General features: G+C 49.7%; 1 protein-coding gene across 4 annotated transcripts in view; it reads left to right on the top strand.

Annotated features, from left to right (window-relative positions):
• KAZN (kazrin, periplakin interacting protein) overlaps positions 1-15,163 on the top strand; it is a 1,084,458-nt gene extending 1,069,295 nt beyond the window's left edge. For all 4 annotated transcript variants that reach the window (XM_058696318.1, XM_058696330.1, XM_058696337.1 and 1 more), the window contains 2 exons: positions 9,485-9,599; positions 11,445-15,163. In XM_058696318.1, the coding sequence (XP_058552301.1) occupies positions 9,485-9,599; positions 11,445-11,609 (280 nt within the window). In that variant the 3' untranslated portion in view covers positions 11,610-15,163. The remainder of the gene's footprint in view (positions 1-9,484; positions 9,600-11,444) is intronic.
• Positions 15,164-16,705: the final 1,542 nt, after the last annotated feature.

The raw sequence follows: 16,705 nt of genomic DNA, 5'->3' as shown, positions 1-16,705 counted from the left end.
CACCCAGGGGCCCCCAGAGTGTCCCCTAGATCTCTGAAGCAGCAGACAAACTTTGTATCTTCTTACTCATTCCCGTTCTATGGCCTCATGACCCACAGTCCAGAGGTTGCCATTTTGTTTCCAAAAATGGAAGAATCAGCCAACATCTCCCTTTCCTCCTCCCTTCTCCTTCCCTCCTGCAGAGGCAGCTATAGGGTGCGGTCATCAAACTGCCACAGCCGCTGGCTGCCCTCTGCCACAGGCCCGGCTCAGGGCCTAGAATTTGATAGCTACCAGGAGACACATACTAGGAGCCCCATTTCACAGATGAGGAAACTGAGGTACAAGAGGGTTACCTATCTTGCCTGGACCCATCAGCTGATAAACAGTGGAGCTGGGATTTAAACTATCATATGCTGCTTCTTCCCTGAAGCGTGAGCCGAATGACCAAACAACAGTGGGAGGTGTCAAGGCCCCTCCCTGAACCCCTCCCAGGGGGACTTTTGAGCCTTTGTCCCAGGGTATAAATGCCCAGGTTCAACTGCAATAATGGAGGTTAAGACCTCTCTCTCTCTCTCTCTCTCTCTCTCTCTCTCTCTCTCTCCTAAATGTGGTTCGGTACTGGTGGGAACAACCCTTTCTCTGAGCCCCCCAAGGATGCCCCCGACAATGAAAGACAATCTTCCTGATGGGTTTGTTCTTCAACCCACCCACCATCTTCTTTAAAAAAAAAAATTTTTTTTTAATATTTACCTATTATTGAGAGACAGAGAGAGACAGAGCATGAGCATGGGAGGGGCAGAGACAGAGAGGGAGACACAGAATCTGAAACAGGCTCCAGGCTCTGAGCTGTCAGCACAGAGCCCGACGTGGGGCTCGAACTCACGGACCGCGAGATCATGACCTGAACCGAAGTCGGACGCTTAACCGACTGAGCCACCCAGGCGCCCCCCCAAATCTCTGCTTCTTGCAAGGACACCAGTCATATCGGACTGTGGACCACTCGAATGACCTCATTTTAACTTAATTACCTACCTCCACAAAGACTCCTCTCCAAACACGGTCACATTCTGAGGTAGGACTTCATAATTGTTTTTTAATGTTTACTTATTCTTGAGAGAGAGAGAGAGAGAAAGAGAGAGCATGAGCATGGGAGGGGCAGAGAGAAGGGGAGACACAGAATCCGAAGCAGGCTCCAGGCTCTGAGCTGTCGGCATGGAGCCTGATGTGGGGGTTGAACTCGTGAACTGCAAGATCATGACCTGAGCCAAAGTTGGACGCTTAACTGACTGAGCCGCCCAGGCGCCCCGAGAAGAGCTTTTACACACCCCTCTCTGCAGAACACACAGCCCAGGTAACGTACCTGCTCAGAGGTCAAGCCAGGCCACTCCACTGGTGTGGAGCCCAGGGTCCTACGCTGTCCTCCAGGGTCTGGATCTTGATCCTAGAGGCTCAAGGTCAAGTTCCATCCCTGCCACCGAGGGTCTCGTGAATCCTCAGGTAAGGCCTGACTTCTACCTCTTCTCCAGGGGGAAGCCGAGGGCCCCGGCAGCTCTCCCAAGCTCAATCAACAGCTAGTGTCCCCAAGTCAGGAGGATTTAACGCACTTCGATGCATGACGGCAAACCGCTGGCTGAGTGAGTTTAGATTTTCATGGCTTCTGCATTGGAACGGCTTCCCCACTAGACCCGGGGAGCCCCCGGCATCCATGGATCTGAAAACTTAGCTTGATTTGCCCTCCAACCTGCCCCTGCCTTAAACCCCCTCAACAAAGTTTGCCCCGGAAGCAGGACTTCTCTGAGGCAGCTTTAAAAACCCTAGAAGGTTCATTTCTCTTAGCAAGTCTGCCTTCATGTTAGCTTGGGCCAAGGCTCTCAGCTCCCGCGACCCCGATCCCTGGCTGCCTGTCAATCAGAGCCGACTCCTTTGCAAAGTGTTCTAAATGTTACTATGAACCCTTATTATGGCCATTTATTGGACGTCAGCTAAGCTTCGAAGCACGTTTTAACTAACTTCATAAAGTTGGCTACGTTATGATCCCTGTTTTGCAGACCTAGAAACCAAGCTTCCAAGAAACGAAATGGCTTGCTCAAGGTCACACAGCCAATGAATGGTGGAGCCAGGATTTCAATCCTGCTAGAGCTCCGGGAAATTCTCTGGACATAAGCGGCTTGGGTCTGGCAAGGTTGGCGGAGAACGTGCACAAGGCTCCCGCCAAGGCTACAGCCTACCCTGCAGGCAAAGGCTGAACGCCGGAGCCCAGGGGACACAGGGGTTTGCCCAACATCTAAAAGTACAACAGGGCAGGTGGGAGGACTGAGTTTGGAACTTCCAGGATTCTGGACCAGGATTCTTACCCCAACACCTCACACATCCAGCACAGCACTGATATTCTAACAGGGGCTGGAAGACTTCTTTAAAACGTTAGACAGAGGGACGCCTGGGTGGCTCAGTCGGTTGAGCTTCTTGATTTCAGTTCAGGTCATGATCTCACAGTTCGTGGTTTCAAGGCCCACGTTGGGCTCCATGTTCATCATGGAGCCTGCTTAAGATTTTCTCTCTCTCCCTCTGCGCCTCTCTTCCACTCACACGCACGCAAACTCTATCAAATAAAAAAAAAAAAAAGGTTAGATAGTAAATATGTTAGCACTTGGGAACCGTGTCAAAACACAGACACTCGGTCTATATCAAAAATATACGGGGGAGGAGGAGCCAAGATGGCGGAAGAGCATGAAGTTTTTTGTGGGTCTCGTGTCCATGAAATGCAGCCAGACCAACGCTAAACCAACCTACACACCTAGAAAACTGACCGGAGGATTAACACGACCATCTGCACAACCTGAACCACAGAATTCAGCAGGTATGCCGCACGGAGAAGTGAACTTGGGGAGCAAGAAGGCACAGGAAGGGAGGTGCTTTTGCGAGCGGAGAGAGGACGAAGGCTGGGGGGGGTGGCAGAATACGGGAAAAGCACCCCTCCCCAAAAGCAGCTGGAGAGAAAGTGGAAAATTGGAAACAGCTGCAGGGACTGAAGTAAAAAGGGAGAAAGGAGAAAGAAGAGGGTTTAAATTCCATTAAGACTGTAAACAGGGGGAGCGCAAAGGCTGCAACTCCCCCGCTCGATACCTGGCGGTGGGTGCTCTGGCGGGAAGGGCGAATCCCCAGGAGCAGAGCGGGGTCCGGGAGGTTCTCGGGCCACACGGGGAGAAGCGGTTCCACTGCCGGAAGGGCGTTCGGTAGAGGCTGTGAGGCGACCTGGACCCAGCAGACCCCAGGGAACGGCCCCGATCGCTGGTGCTGGAACAAGGTCCTTAAGGGTGAAGCCTGGTGCCAGATGCGTGTTGCGATTTTCCATAATCCCTGAAAGGCTGCTGCTGCGCTAGCTCGCGAACTTTTTCTGGGGCGGCTGGCACCCGGCCGCGGTCTCTGGGCTTCGCAGCATCACGGTTTGGCGAACTTTCCTGGGTGCGGCCGGCGTTCGGCCCTTGCTCGGGGAGACCCCCTGCAGAGGGGCGGAAGGGGCTGAAGCCGCAGCCCTTCGGAAGTGAGGGGCCGGGGAAAACAGCCGCGTCTGAGACAAAACTCGGGGAGAGGTACTGCCTGGGGCCTGGTCACGGAGAGGGAAGAAGCGGGGAGCGGACGAGAGCTGAAGACAGAGGACGGGTGCGCGACTGCTGACTGGGGAGAACAGACCGGGTAGCTGGGTGGCGTCATGTCACCGCTCCCGCGCATGCGCATACGCACCTACGAGCGCCACAAGAACCCACCCCAGGAGGCTGGCGGCGCCATCTAGTGGAGAGCGGAGCCGTTACACTGAGCCCCGCCCAACCGGGCCAACCTCGCTCTTTAAGAACACACGTCTCACCGCCGGCTTAATTTATGGACTATAAAGCACTTCCTAGTCTGACTTCTAGGGGAAAATGAAGCAATTTCAGCCCTACTTCAATCTGTTAGCAGGTTCATCTATTCAATTTTCTTTCTTTTTTTTTCTTTTTCATTTCTTTTTCTTGAATACAGAAAGAGAAAAAAATCATTTTTATTTTCAATTTTTATTAAAAATATTTTTCTTTAATTTTTATTACTATTTTTTTTACTCTTATGTAAATTTTTTCAAGTTCTGTTTTGCTCCCATAATTTTATTTTAGTCTACTTCAGTGTGTTCACCTTTTCAAATTTTCAAACGATCTCCTTTTTTTCGTTTCTTTTTCTTTTTCATTTCTTTTCTTTTTCTTGAATGCAGAAAGAGAAAAACTTCATTTTTACCTTCAATTTTTATTAGAAATATTTTTCTTTAATTTTTTTCTATTTTTTGCTTTTATGTAAATTTTTTCAAATTCTATTTTACTTCCCCCATTTTATTTTAGTCTACTTCAGTGTATTCACTTTTTCAAATTTTCAAACGATTTCCTTTTTTCCTTTTTTTCTTTTTTCTCTTTTTTCTCTTTCTCGTTTCTTTTCTCCTTCTTGAATATAGAAAAAGAAAAATTCATTTTTATTTTTAATTTTTAATAAAATATTTTTCTTTAATTTTTTCTACTATATTCTTTACTTCTGTGTATGTTTTTTCAAATTCTATTTTACCTCCATCATCTCATTTTAGTCTACTTCAGTGTATTCATTTTTTTCAAACTCTCAAACGATTTCCTTTTTTTTTCTTCCCCCTCCCCTTTTTTTTCTCTAATCTGTCAAACCACTTTCAACACCCAGACCAAAACACATCTAGGATCTAGCATCATTTATTCAATTTGTGTGTGTGTGTGTTTAATTTTTTAATTTTAATCTTTTTTTAATTTTAATATTTTTTTAATTTTAATTGTTCTCCCTCATTAATTCCTTTTCTCCCTTCAAAATGACAAAATGAAGGAATTCACCCCAAAAGAAAGAGCAGGAAGAAAGGACAGCCAGGGACTTAACCAACACAGATACAAGCAAGACGTCTGAACCAGAATATAGAATCACGATAATAAGAATACTAGCTGGAGTTGAAAATAGATTAGAATCCCTTTCTGCAGAGATAAAAGAAGTAAAACTAGTCAGAATGAAATAAAAAATGCTATAACTGAGCTGCAATCGTGAATGGATGCCACAGCGGCAAGGATGGATGAGGCAGAACAGAGAATCAGCGATATAGAGGACAAACTTATAGAGAATAATGAAGCAGAAAAAAAGAGGGAGATCAGGGCAAAAGAGCACGATTTAAGAATTAGAGAAATCAGTGACTCATTAAAAAGGAACAACATCAGAATCACAGGGGTCCCAGAAGAGGAAGAGAGAGAAATAGAAGTATGTGAGCAAATCATAGCAGAAAACTTTCCTAACCTGGGGAAAGACACAGACATCAAAATCCAGGAAGCACAGAGGATCCCCATTAGATTCAACAAAAACCAACCGTCAACAAGGCATATCATAATCAAATTCACAAAGTACTCAGGCAAGGAGAGACTCATGAAAGCAGCAAGGGAAAAAAAGTCCCTAACCTACAAGGGAAGACAGATCAGGTTTGCAGCAGACCTATCCACAGAAACTTGGCAGGTCAGAAAGGAGTGGCAGAATATATTCAATGTGCTGAGTCAGAAAAATATGCAGCCGAGAATTCTTTATCCAGCAAGGCTGTCATTCAAAATAGAAGGAGACATAAAAAGTTTCCCAGTCAAACAAAAATTAAAGGAGTTTGTGGCCACTAAACCAGCCCTGCAAGAAATTTTAAGGGGGACTCTCTGAGGGGAGAAAAAATGAAAAAAAAAAAAAAAAAGACCAAAAGCAACAAATACTAAAAAGGACCAGAGAACACCACCAGAAGCTCCAACTCTACAAGCATCATAATGGCAATAAATTCATATCTTTATTAATAAATTGATAACAAATTAACAAATTAACAAAATTGATAAACCACTAGCCAGTCTGATCAAAAAGAAAAAGGAAACGACCCAAATAAATAAAATCAAGAATGAAAGAGAAGAGATCACAACCAACACAGCAAAAATAAAAACAATAATAAGAGAATATTATGAGCAATTATGTGCCAATAAAATGGGCAATCTGGAAGAAATGGACAAATTCCGAGAAACATATACACAACCAAAACTGAAACAGGAAGAAATAGAAAATTTGAACAGACCCATAACCAGTAAGGAAATCGAATTAGTAATCAAAAACCTGCCAAAAAACAAGAGTCCAGGGCCAGATGGCTTTCCAGGGGAATTCTACCAAACATTTAAGGAAGAGTTAACACCCATTCTCTTGAAGGTGTTCCAAAAAATAGAAATGGAAGGAAAACTTCCAGACTCTTTCTATGAAGCCAGCATTACCTTTATTCTAAAACCAGACAGAGACCCCACTTAAAAGGAGAACTATAGACCCATTTTCCTGATGAACATGGATGCAAAATCCTCAACAAGATATTAGCCAACCGGATTCAACAATACATTAAAAAAGTTATTCACCACAACCAAGTGGGATTTATACCTGGGATGCAGGGCTGGTTCAATATCCACAAAACAATTAATGTGATTCATCACATCAATAAAAGAAAGGACAAGAACCATACGATCCTCTCAATAGATGCAGAGAAAGCATTTGACAAAATACAGCATCCTTTCTTGATAAAAACCCTCAAGGAAGTAGGGATAGAAGGAGCATACCTCGAGATCATGAAAGCCATATATGAATGACCCAACGCTAATACCATCCTCAATGGGGAAAAACTGAGAGCTTTCCCCCTAAGGTCAGGAACAAGACAGGGATGTCCACTCGCGCCACTGTTATTCAACATAGTATTGGATGTCTTAGCCTCTGCAATCAGACAACACAAAGAAATAAAAGGCATCCAAATCGGCCAGGAGGAGGTCAAACTTCCACTCTTCGTGGATGACATGATACTCTATATGGAAAACCCTAAAGATTTCACCAAAAAACTGCTAGAACTGATTCATGAATTCAGCAAAGTTTCAGGATATAAAATCAATGCACAGAAATCAGTTGCATTCCTATACACCAACAATGAAGTGACTGAAAGAGAAATCAAGGAATCAATCCCATTTACAGTTGCACATAAAACCATAAAATACCTAGGAATAAATCTAACCAAAGAGGTGAAAAATCTATACGCTGAAAACTATAGAAAGCTTTTGAAAGAAATTGAAGAAGACACAAAAAAATGGAAAAAGATTCCATGCTCCTGGATAGGAAGAACAAATATTGTTAAAATGTCGATACTACCCAAAGCAATCTACATATTCAATGCAACTCCTATCAAAATAACACCAGCATTCTTCACAGAGCTAGAACAAATAATCCTAAAATCTGTATGGAACCAGAAAAGACCCCGAATAGCCAAAGCAATCTTGAAAAAGAAAACCAAAGCAGAAGGCATCACAATCCCAGACGTCAAGCTATACTACAAAGCTATAACCATCAAGACAGTGTGGTACTGGCACAAGAACAGACATTCAGATCAATGGAACAGAATAGAGAACCCAGAAATGGACCCACAAACGTATGACCAACTAATCTTTCACAAAGCAGGAAAGAATATGCAATGGAATAAAGACAGTCTCTTCAGCAAGTGGTGCTGGGAAAACTGGACAGCGACATGCAGAAGAATGAACCTGGACCACTTTTTTATACCACACACAAAAATAAACTCAAAATGGATGAAAGATCTCAATGTAAGATAGGAAGCCATCAAAATCCTCGAGGAGAAAGCAGGCAAAAACCTCTTTGATCTTGGCCGCAGCAACTTCTTACTCAACACGTCTCCGGAGGCAAGGGAAACAAAAACAAAGATGAACTACTGGGACCTCATCAAAATAAAAAGCTTCTGCCTAGAGAAGGAAACAATCAGCAAAACTAGAAGGCAACTGACGGGATGGGATGGGAGAAGATATTTGCAAATGACATATCAGATAAAGGGTTAGTATCCAAAATCTATAAAGAACTTATCAAACTCAACACCCCAAAAACAATAATCCAGTGAAGAAATGGGCAAAAGACATGAATAGACACTTCTCCAAAGAAGACATCCAGATGGCCAACTGACACATGAAAAAACGCTCAACATCACTCATCATCAGGGAAATACAAAGCAAAACCACAATGAGATACAACCTCACACCTGTCAGAATGGCTGACATTAACAACTCAGGCAACAACAGATGTTGTCGAGGATGCGGAGAGAGAGGATCTCTTTTGCATTGTTGGTGGGAATGCAAGCTGGTGCAGCCACTCTGGAAAACAGGATGGAGGTTCCTCAAAAAACTAAAAATAGAACTACCCTACGACCTAGGATAAATACTAGGTATTTATCCAAGGAATCCAGGTGTGCTGTTTTGAAGGGACACATGTACCTCAATGTTTATAGCAGCACTATCGACAATAGCCAAAGTATGGAAAGAGCCCAAATGTCCATCGATGGATGAATGGATAAAGAAAATGTGGTATATATATACAGTGGAGTATTACTCAGCAATCAGAAAGAATGACATCTTGCCATTTGCAACTATGTGGATGGAACTGGAGACTATTATGCTAAGAGAAATTAGTCAGAGAAAGACAAAAATCATATGACTTCACTCACATGAGGACTTTAAGAGACAAAACAGATGAACATAAGGGAAAGGAACCAAAAATAATATAAAACAGGGAGGGGGGAAAACATAAGAGACTCTTAAATATAGAGAATAAACTGAGGGTTACTGGAGGGGTTGTGGGAGGGGGAATGGGCTAAATGGGTCAGGGGCACTAAGGAATCTACTCCTGAAATCGTTGTTGCGCTATATGCTAACTAATTTGGATGTAAATTTTAAAAAAGAAAAAAGAAAATTAAAAAAAGAAAAAAATATATACAGGGGCACCTGGGTGGCTCAGTTCGTTAAGCATACGACATTAAGCATCCGACTTCAACTCGGATTATGATCTCGTGGGTTCATGGGCCCCACATCGGGCTCTGTGCTGACAGCTCAGAGCCCGGAGCCTGCTTCAGAGTCTGTGTCTCCCTCTCTCTCTGCCCCTCCCCTGTTCATGCTCTGTCTCTTTCTCTCTCAAAAATAAATAAACATTTTTTAAAAAGTATACAACTCTGTTCTCATAGCAAGAAAGGAGGCTTAGACAACACATAAACTAACGGGCGTAGCTGTGTTCCAATAAAATTTTATTTGCAAAATCAGTCAGCGGGCCGGCTACAGCATGCAGGCTGCAGTTTGCCGAGTCCTATTCTAACAGAAGCCTTCAGCGCTTTAACACAGAGAAGGGAGTAGTGGGGTCACTTCAGCCAACAAGTCACTGTGGGGTGGGGCGGGGGAGACACAGATTTCAAAAGCAGGGCGGGGACGATTTTCCTGACGCTTCGGAGTGCATTCGCAGCACAGGGGTGCTTAGCACGCAGAAGGTACGCGGTAAATTGCAGCATTTACGGTCATTGTCACCTGTGTGAGTGAGTGTGTGTGTCTCTGGGTGCTGGTAGCTGACTGGGTCCCCCACCGCTGACTCAGAATGTGTGTCTCCCCAGCTCCTCAGGCATCCGGGAGGCTGAGCGTTTCGGAACACCCCCAGGGAGGGCCTCCAGCGTCACCCGGGCAGGGAAGGAGGAGAGCAGCGGCGGCATTAAATACAAGGCTGGCCGGGTAAGACGCTGACGCCTTCACCCCGGGCTCCTGCAGCCTGGGGAAGGTCTTTTTGTCATCTGGACCCATGATGCCCCCTCCCAGCTCCTGTCTTGGCTTGTGGAGGGGGACCAATGGACCAGGTCACAGATGCAGAGGGGAGAGAGGAAGACACCTTCAACTGACCTGCATGATGCTTTAAGCCCAGCCCCCCCCCCCCCAAAGGCTTAGAGTAGTATCTCAAAGCCCAGGTCTCGCCCGCCTGCGTCAGAATCACAGGCAGCTTCTGGGACCCACCTGGGCCTCCTAAATGTTTGTTTATTTTTTGAGAGAGAATGAGAGAGAAGGAAAGCAAGTGTGAGCAGGGGCAGAGAGAGAGAGAGAGAGACAGACAGACAGACAGAGGATCCCAAGCAGGCTCTGTGAGCTCTGCTCAGAACCTGACGCGGGGCTCGAACCCAACCAACGGTGAGATCATGACTTGGGCCGAAATCAAGAGTCAGACGCTTAACCGACTGAGCCACCCAGGCGCCCCCACCCGGGCCTCCTAAAACCAAGGGCCTCTGGGGTGAGGGGGATCCTTGGTTGCAGCCAAGCCGTCCAGAGGGTTCCATGCACCCCAAACTCTGAGAACCACCGACTTAGCTCTTGAACTCCAATGACCTGACCGATAGTGGCAGATTAGCCTCTGGTATATGGAAGCACGTGCGGTTTGGATCTGGTCACACAGACTCAGACTGACCCAGATTCCTAAATGGAAGTGTGTAGACACAGATGGCCCAAGTGGATAATCCAAAAATTCTTCCATTCATGCAGCAAACGGTTTTTGGATCCTAACTGTGTTTTAGGCACCACCCCGAGCATCAGTGGGACTAAGCATGAATACATTCTCTCCCTTACTCTTATCGTGCTCTCGGTCCAAAACGTGCAGTCTAGAATGGGGTGAAAATGGGTTTGGTGGGAAGGGGCAAAAACCTCACTCTTTTTATGTATGAAGCACAGGTATGTATACGGGACATGAACAGAAGCACAGTGTGTCTGTGGGGTGAACATTTGATGGGGGGGTGGGATTAGGAGAAAATATCGGAAAAGTCTCCGTTTTTAAAGGTGGCAACATGGAACAAAAGATCGAGAAACACGGGTCTGGCAGTCGAGGGAATAAGTAGTTTCAAAGCGCCATCAGGAAGATTATAATAGAGATATGTTCAAAATAAGAGATAAATACACACTGAGGACCTGCTGTGTAGGGTTAATAATAGTCACCCTTTGCCAACACCTGGCTGTGTGCTTTACAGATCCAATTTCTACTCTTTGTGACAACTCTGGGAGAAAGGAACTTCTATTCCCACCTTGAGGCTGGGAAAACTGAGACTCAGAGAGGGCAGATGACTCATCCCAGGTCACACAGCCAGGAAGTGGCAAAGCAGGGATCGAAAGCCCAGTTTCTGAGTCTCCAAAACATGCACACCCTTTCTGCCACACCAGGAAGTGCTAGAATATTTCTTCTCGACTTGGGAATGCAGTCGGACCTCACGCCCCTGCTCAGACACTCTCGCCTCTCTTGTTACACCCACTCTCCATGCTCCTCCTGCTGAGGAGGGAGGTAGGAGACTTTTGAGGACAATCACACTATATTTGTCCTCACCCTGGGCAACCAATCAGTTCCTTCAGTTGGGAACGCAAAGCTCTCTCCGAGGGTTGACTCACAAAATCCTCTCGGGGGTCCCTGAGCAGCAGGAAGCACACAGAGAGGTTAGGCAAGTTGCTTAAGGTCACACAGCAGTGAGAATGGGGGGACCCCACGTTTTCCAGATCCCAAGGCACCCCGTTCCTTTTTTCCTCTGACCTTCATCTCTCTCTTCTCAGCTGCCGCTGGGGAAGATAGGAAGGGGCTTCAGCAGCAAAGACCCCGATTTTCATGATGACTATGGCTCTCTTCAAAATGAAGATTGTGGAGACGACGACCCCCAGGGCAGGCCAGAGCAGTGCCGGCTGGAAGGCTACAACGGCCTCGAGGTCACCAATGTGTAAGGGACTGTCGCCCCACCAGCCCCAACACGGACACATCCGCGGAGGAAGTGTAGCCAGATGCTGTCACCACTGCACATAGTGGCCGCGGGCCAGGGATACGCCCCTCCCTGGCACAATCCCAGCAGACTGTCGCAGTTTCAGACGGGCGCTCCGAGGAACGAGGGGACACCAGCCTGCCTGTCTTCAGCGGGTTGTGGACCTGTCCGCTCAGTGGGAGGACCTGTCGGCCCAGCCTCTCTATAACCCAGGCCCCACCCAGAGTGACCGCCAGCCACTGAGCAGGCCGGGTGGTCCCCGGGGCCTTGAACTGAGCTGCCGAGGTTGGAAGGAGGCAGGCAGTTCCCCAAGAGCACCCTCCCAGAAAGCGCAGGTGCAACTCCAGCCGGACACACGGCACCCAGCAAGGGCGGTGCCAGGGGCGAGCATAGCCTGAGGCTGACCCATCGGCACGGGGGCCCTTCCAGCCAGCCTGGCGGGGCTCCTGGCTCTAGCACCTGTGCCCCCCACGACTGAGAACCCGGGTTCTGACTCAGCTCGCTGAATCTCCCTTGGGAGACTGCAAAATGAGGCGGTCACTCCCTTCCACCCCAAAAGCCATGGGGCACGGGGGGTGGACGCAGAGAAGAGCCTTTTGCCTGCTCCCAGGCGCGGCTACAGTGCCGGGAGGGTGCGGGGCGGGGAACAGTGCCAGGAAATGCAGGTTTCCTGTCGTGAGGATGGACATCCTGAGGACGGGATCCGGGCTGACTGACTCAGGCCGGCGACGACCAAGTTCGACAACGGGGTTGGGATTGGGGGCAGGGAGATGCTTGTCACTGTTAACCCAACAAACCTGTGTGGTGAGGTCTCAGTCACCTGGAACAGGGGTGTGTTCACCAATGCCCTCATGGAGATGAAGGCTGGAGAGCAAAGTCACTGACGTGGTGGAGAGAACCCCCCGCCCTTTTCCCGACTCTGCCACTGTTTGGCTCTGTGGCTTCTTGCCGGTGGCCTCACCTCTCTGTGCCTCAACCCCTGCATCCACAACACTTCCTGGTTCCCTCCCAGGGACATTGTGAGAATTAACACGTGCTAATGTCTGTAACCCACTTTGTAACCTCTCAGGAGACAGGTGGCAAGCAATGAGGCTAGAAGGGAGCTCTGAGTTCCCACTTACAGCACCGGACTGACCTTGAACTGGTTCTCCCCAACAGTGTTCCGGTTGGAACAACATGCACAAGGAGGAAAGGAATGCTTAATGTTCAGACTCTCTAGAGCCCCCAGTAGGGCTTGACCAAAAAAGAGAGAGAGAGAGAGAGAGAGAGAGAGAGAGAGAGAGAAAAGTCCACAGACACAACCCTTGAAAACCAGTCGGATCCATGTGTTCGGGCTCGAGTCTGTTGACCTCAGCACTGAGCGATGACTTGGGAGGGACGACATGCACTGGAGTTACCCTGACACTTTGGTTGTCAAAGCAAATCCTTTGTTGGGACCACAATGCTCGACCGCCATTGGGGCCATTCGCACCAGAGTCAATGACAGGCCTGAACTCCCAAGACTTGAACAGGTGTCGGCCTCCAAGAACCGTCAAAGTACATGTTCCTCAGCCCAATGAACCAGATCCCCCTGCGGGAAAAGCCTAAACCGAGGCCTGAGGAACCTGAGAGTGACCCTTCCTCCCCGATGCCGGAGACCATGGTTTTCTCTCTGATCTTAAGATAAGCACAGCTTTTCTTGCCCATGGAAACCAAACACCCAGCTGGTGGACAGGTGGATGGCCCTCCATTCATCTGATGTTTAGCCTTCTAGGGTCCCATTTCTGATTCCGTGGCCTTTGGGGGGCGGGCGGGGCGGGGCGGGAAGCTCTGGTATCTAAGGTGGCTTTGCTGAGGTTCCAAATTCCAGCCACATTCAGCCACACCTGGGGCCTGCAGCCTGGAGGGGGAAGTAAAACGTCTTCTAACCCGATGCCACAGGTCACTCCCAAGCCAGCCTCCAGGCTGGGTGACCCGGAACCCTGGGATCTGCCTCTTGGGAAGCAGCAGACCAGGCAGGAAATGACTCCCACAGGGTGAGCAAGGGTAGCACAAGGGGGCCTGATTATCTGAAGCCAACATTCACCCGAGTTGTCGGAAATGGAGCTTGCCTTTCCCACCCCCGCTCCACCCCACTGGGGACAAGATGGGCAAGCGGACAGTATGGGGGGGGGGGGGTCACCGGCAGGGATGGCATTGTCCCCAAAATGTGCAACATTGGGCCAGCAGGCCTGGGGCGATGCAGACAACCTCGAAAGCACCTTTCGGTCCAAATGATACCTTAATAGCACACTCTCTCCTACCTGACGCCCCGGTCCTTGGCAGCCAAGCGACCGTTTGGAATTGGCTTTTCGTGACTCAAGCGGGCAGGGTGGCCGCCTGCAGAACGGGGACCTGCCACATCCCGTGCAAAGGGCCTGAGTCGTGTGGCCGTGGAGGGTGATGTGGCTTCTGGACCTGGGAACATACGAATGTGCTTCTTGGAGTGGCATCATCTGTGTCCATGGGCGCTGGCCCCTTAGAGAGGGGTAGTTGGTGCCAGAGGCTGGGGAGAAGCAGAGTAGGCAGAGGCACCCCATATTTCTCCCAGAAGCAGGGACCAGGGCCATCAGGAGGCACCTGCCTGGGGAGCCTGGGTGGCCCTGTCAGTTATGTGTCCAGCTCTTGATTTTGGCTCAGGTCACGATCTTGTGGTCGTGGGATGGAGCCCTGCATGAGGCTCTGCCCTGACAGCTCGGAGCCTGCTTGGGCTTCTCTCTCTCCTTCACGCTCTCTCTCTCCCCCTCTCCTTCTCCGTCTCCCTCTCTCTCTCTCCTTCTTTTTCTCTCTCTCAAAATAAACATTTAAAAAAAAAAGTCACCTGCCCAGCAGACTCTCAGCTTTCTGACCCAGACACCTCTGGAAGGTCCCTTTGTCATTAGCTGGGCAGAGCTATTCTCCTAAAAGTCTGTCTGTCTGTCAGCACCTCAGTCACCCACCTGCCCCCTGGGCCCCAGGCTGCAGGGGGCAGGGAGGAGCCGCATGACAACCTGGCCCAGATGAAGGGGAAGGGGAAGGGGAAGGAAGGGGAAGGGCCTCTACGCAGCCCAGGCAGCACAGAGGGGGCCTCAGAACAGCGACCCCAAACCTCGAGGTCACTAAACAGGGCTGACGTGGCAGAACGGGAAGATGTGGCAGGACACGTCCGCTGCGGGGCCACCCAGACCCTCCAGAGCTCCACGCTGCGCCCACCCCCTTCCCATCGAAGCCCGTAAGCTCTGGCCCGTCCCGCCCACGCCGCTCTTCGAGGCTCCAACGGGCTCCTGGCGGGTGAGCGGCGAGGAAAGAAAGCCCGTGGGACACGGCGACTTCTGAAGCCCACGTTCTTGGCGACAGTTGGCTGGTGAGAAGGTGTCCTAACACGGAGGGAGTTTGTTGGCCGCAAAGGGAAAAGTTGTCCACGAACAGAGATGATGCTCCTGCCTTTTAGTTGCTGGTCACGGCCCCAGCGCCTTCCCAAGAGTGAATTTTAACACTATAACAATAAATACTACTGCACAGCGGCTCATTCATAGTAGCCTTTCTCTCCGTGTGTTCTCCTTTAATTTTCCCAACAGCCTCTTCGGGAGAGATTACCCACCCATTTCAGAGATGGGGAAACTGAGGTGGGGGGGGGTTGCTGAGGGGCTCACCCAGCTCCGTAAAGCTAAGAAGTTCCAAGGCAGGGACTCAGACTCAGTCATCTGCCTCGCCACCCCAGGGTCCTCCACCCTGGCTGCACACTTCCTGTCGCTGCAACGCTGGGGATCCCACCCCCGCCCCCACCTCCCAGCACAGGACTTACGTCACCAGGGGGCGTCACTCGAAGTGGAGTTGAGAGGCTCTCTGTCCTGCTGGAAAAGCCTGGGGCCTGCGCTCCCCGTTTCCAGGAGGAGAACATCTGATCGGGGACCCTCCCTTAGCATCAGTAGCTTGCCCGCCTCACCCCTCCCGTGGTACTTCCATTTTCAGATTGCCCTTTGGTATCCGGCGGTGGCCTCAGTCAGCTCAGGCTGCTCCCTGGGGGTCTTCAACAGCCGACGTTTATCTCTCCCAGTGCCACCTCGTCCTGCTCTTGGCGACGGCTCTCTTCCTGCTTTGCAGAAGCTCACCCGTGGCCAGGGGGTTTGATTTCGGACAGTGGTAATGTGGTGCAGGGGTGGGGGTGCCCAGAGGACCTTTGAACCGAGACCTAAGTTCTGGGAAGGAGCCAGCCCCGCCAACACCTGGGGGAAGAACGTTCCAGGCAGGGCGAGAGGACAGGCTAGATGCTGAGGATATAATGGTCAATGGAGTCCTGCCCAGCCTCTGCCCTTGCAGACCTTCTAGTCCAGCGGGGAAAAGACACGCGAATCAAATACTCCTCGGGCAATGTAAGAGCGTAACTAAGACCGGTGTTGAGAGCAGGGGAAGCTGGTCGTTGGGAGGGCTTATCACGTGGGTGTTTAGTGTGGTCAAGAGGAGGTGAGGCCTGGAGGGAGACGAGTTCAGCACGTGAAGAGGAGAGGGAAAAGGATTCTAGATTGCCGGGACGGCATGTGCAAAGGTCCCGTGGTAGGCGGGCCAGAGTAAATGAGGCTGGGATAAGGCCCACATGGCTGGGTGAAGGAAGCGAGGAGCTCGTCTCCTGAGAGTGCTGAAGGAGCATCGAGCAACAGCAGAACTTCCGCTGGGCTTCCGCCCACTCCCGGGGGACCCGCTCTGCCTCCTGCCCATTTACATCACCCTCACTGCCGGCAGTGCTTCCTAACTGGACGTGAAGTCTCCACCTTCTGTAAAGGTGTCCCTTTCCCTCTGCTCTGACTCGTGGCTCAAGTGGACTCCCGGGGCCACAGACTGATACAATGGGCCCATGAGGTGGCACCGGGGGCCGTCAGGGCACAACAGAGGTGTCGGGTGGCTCTTTTGCGACCCCAGGGAGAAATCTGAGATGTCTGCTTTAAGCCATGCTGGTCTGCAAGAGTGGAGGGAAAACCTCGCAGGAAACGATATCAGACCCGTGAGAAACGCCCAACCCCTCCTGATTCACCGGGGCCTGACAGAGCTCCTTCCCCGCGGTGCGTT

This window comes from Neofelis nebulosa, chromosome 2 (assembly GCF_028018385.1).
Source record: "Neofelis nebulosa isolate mNeoNeb1 chromosome 2, mNeoNeb1.pri, whole genome shotgun sequence".
Classification (NCBI taxonomy): Eukaryota; Metazoa; Chordata; class Mammalia; order Carnivora; family Felidae; genus Neofelis; species Neofelis nebulosa.
The sequence above is the reverse complement of the archived record's forward strand: the minus strand, read 5'-3'. Positions and strand labels throughout refer to the sequence as shown.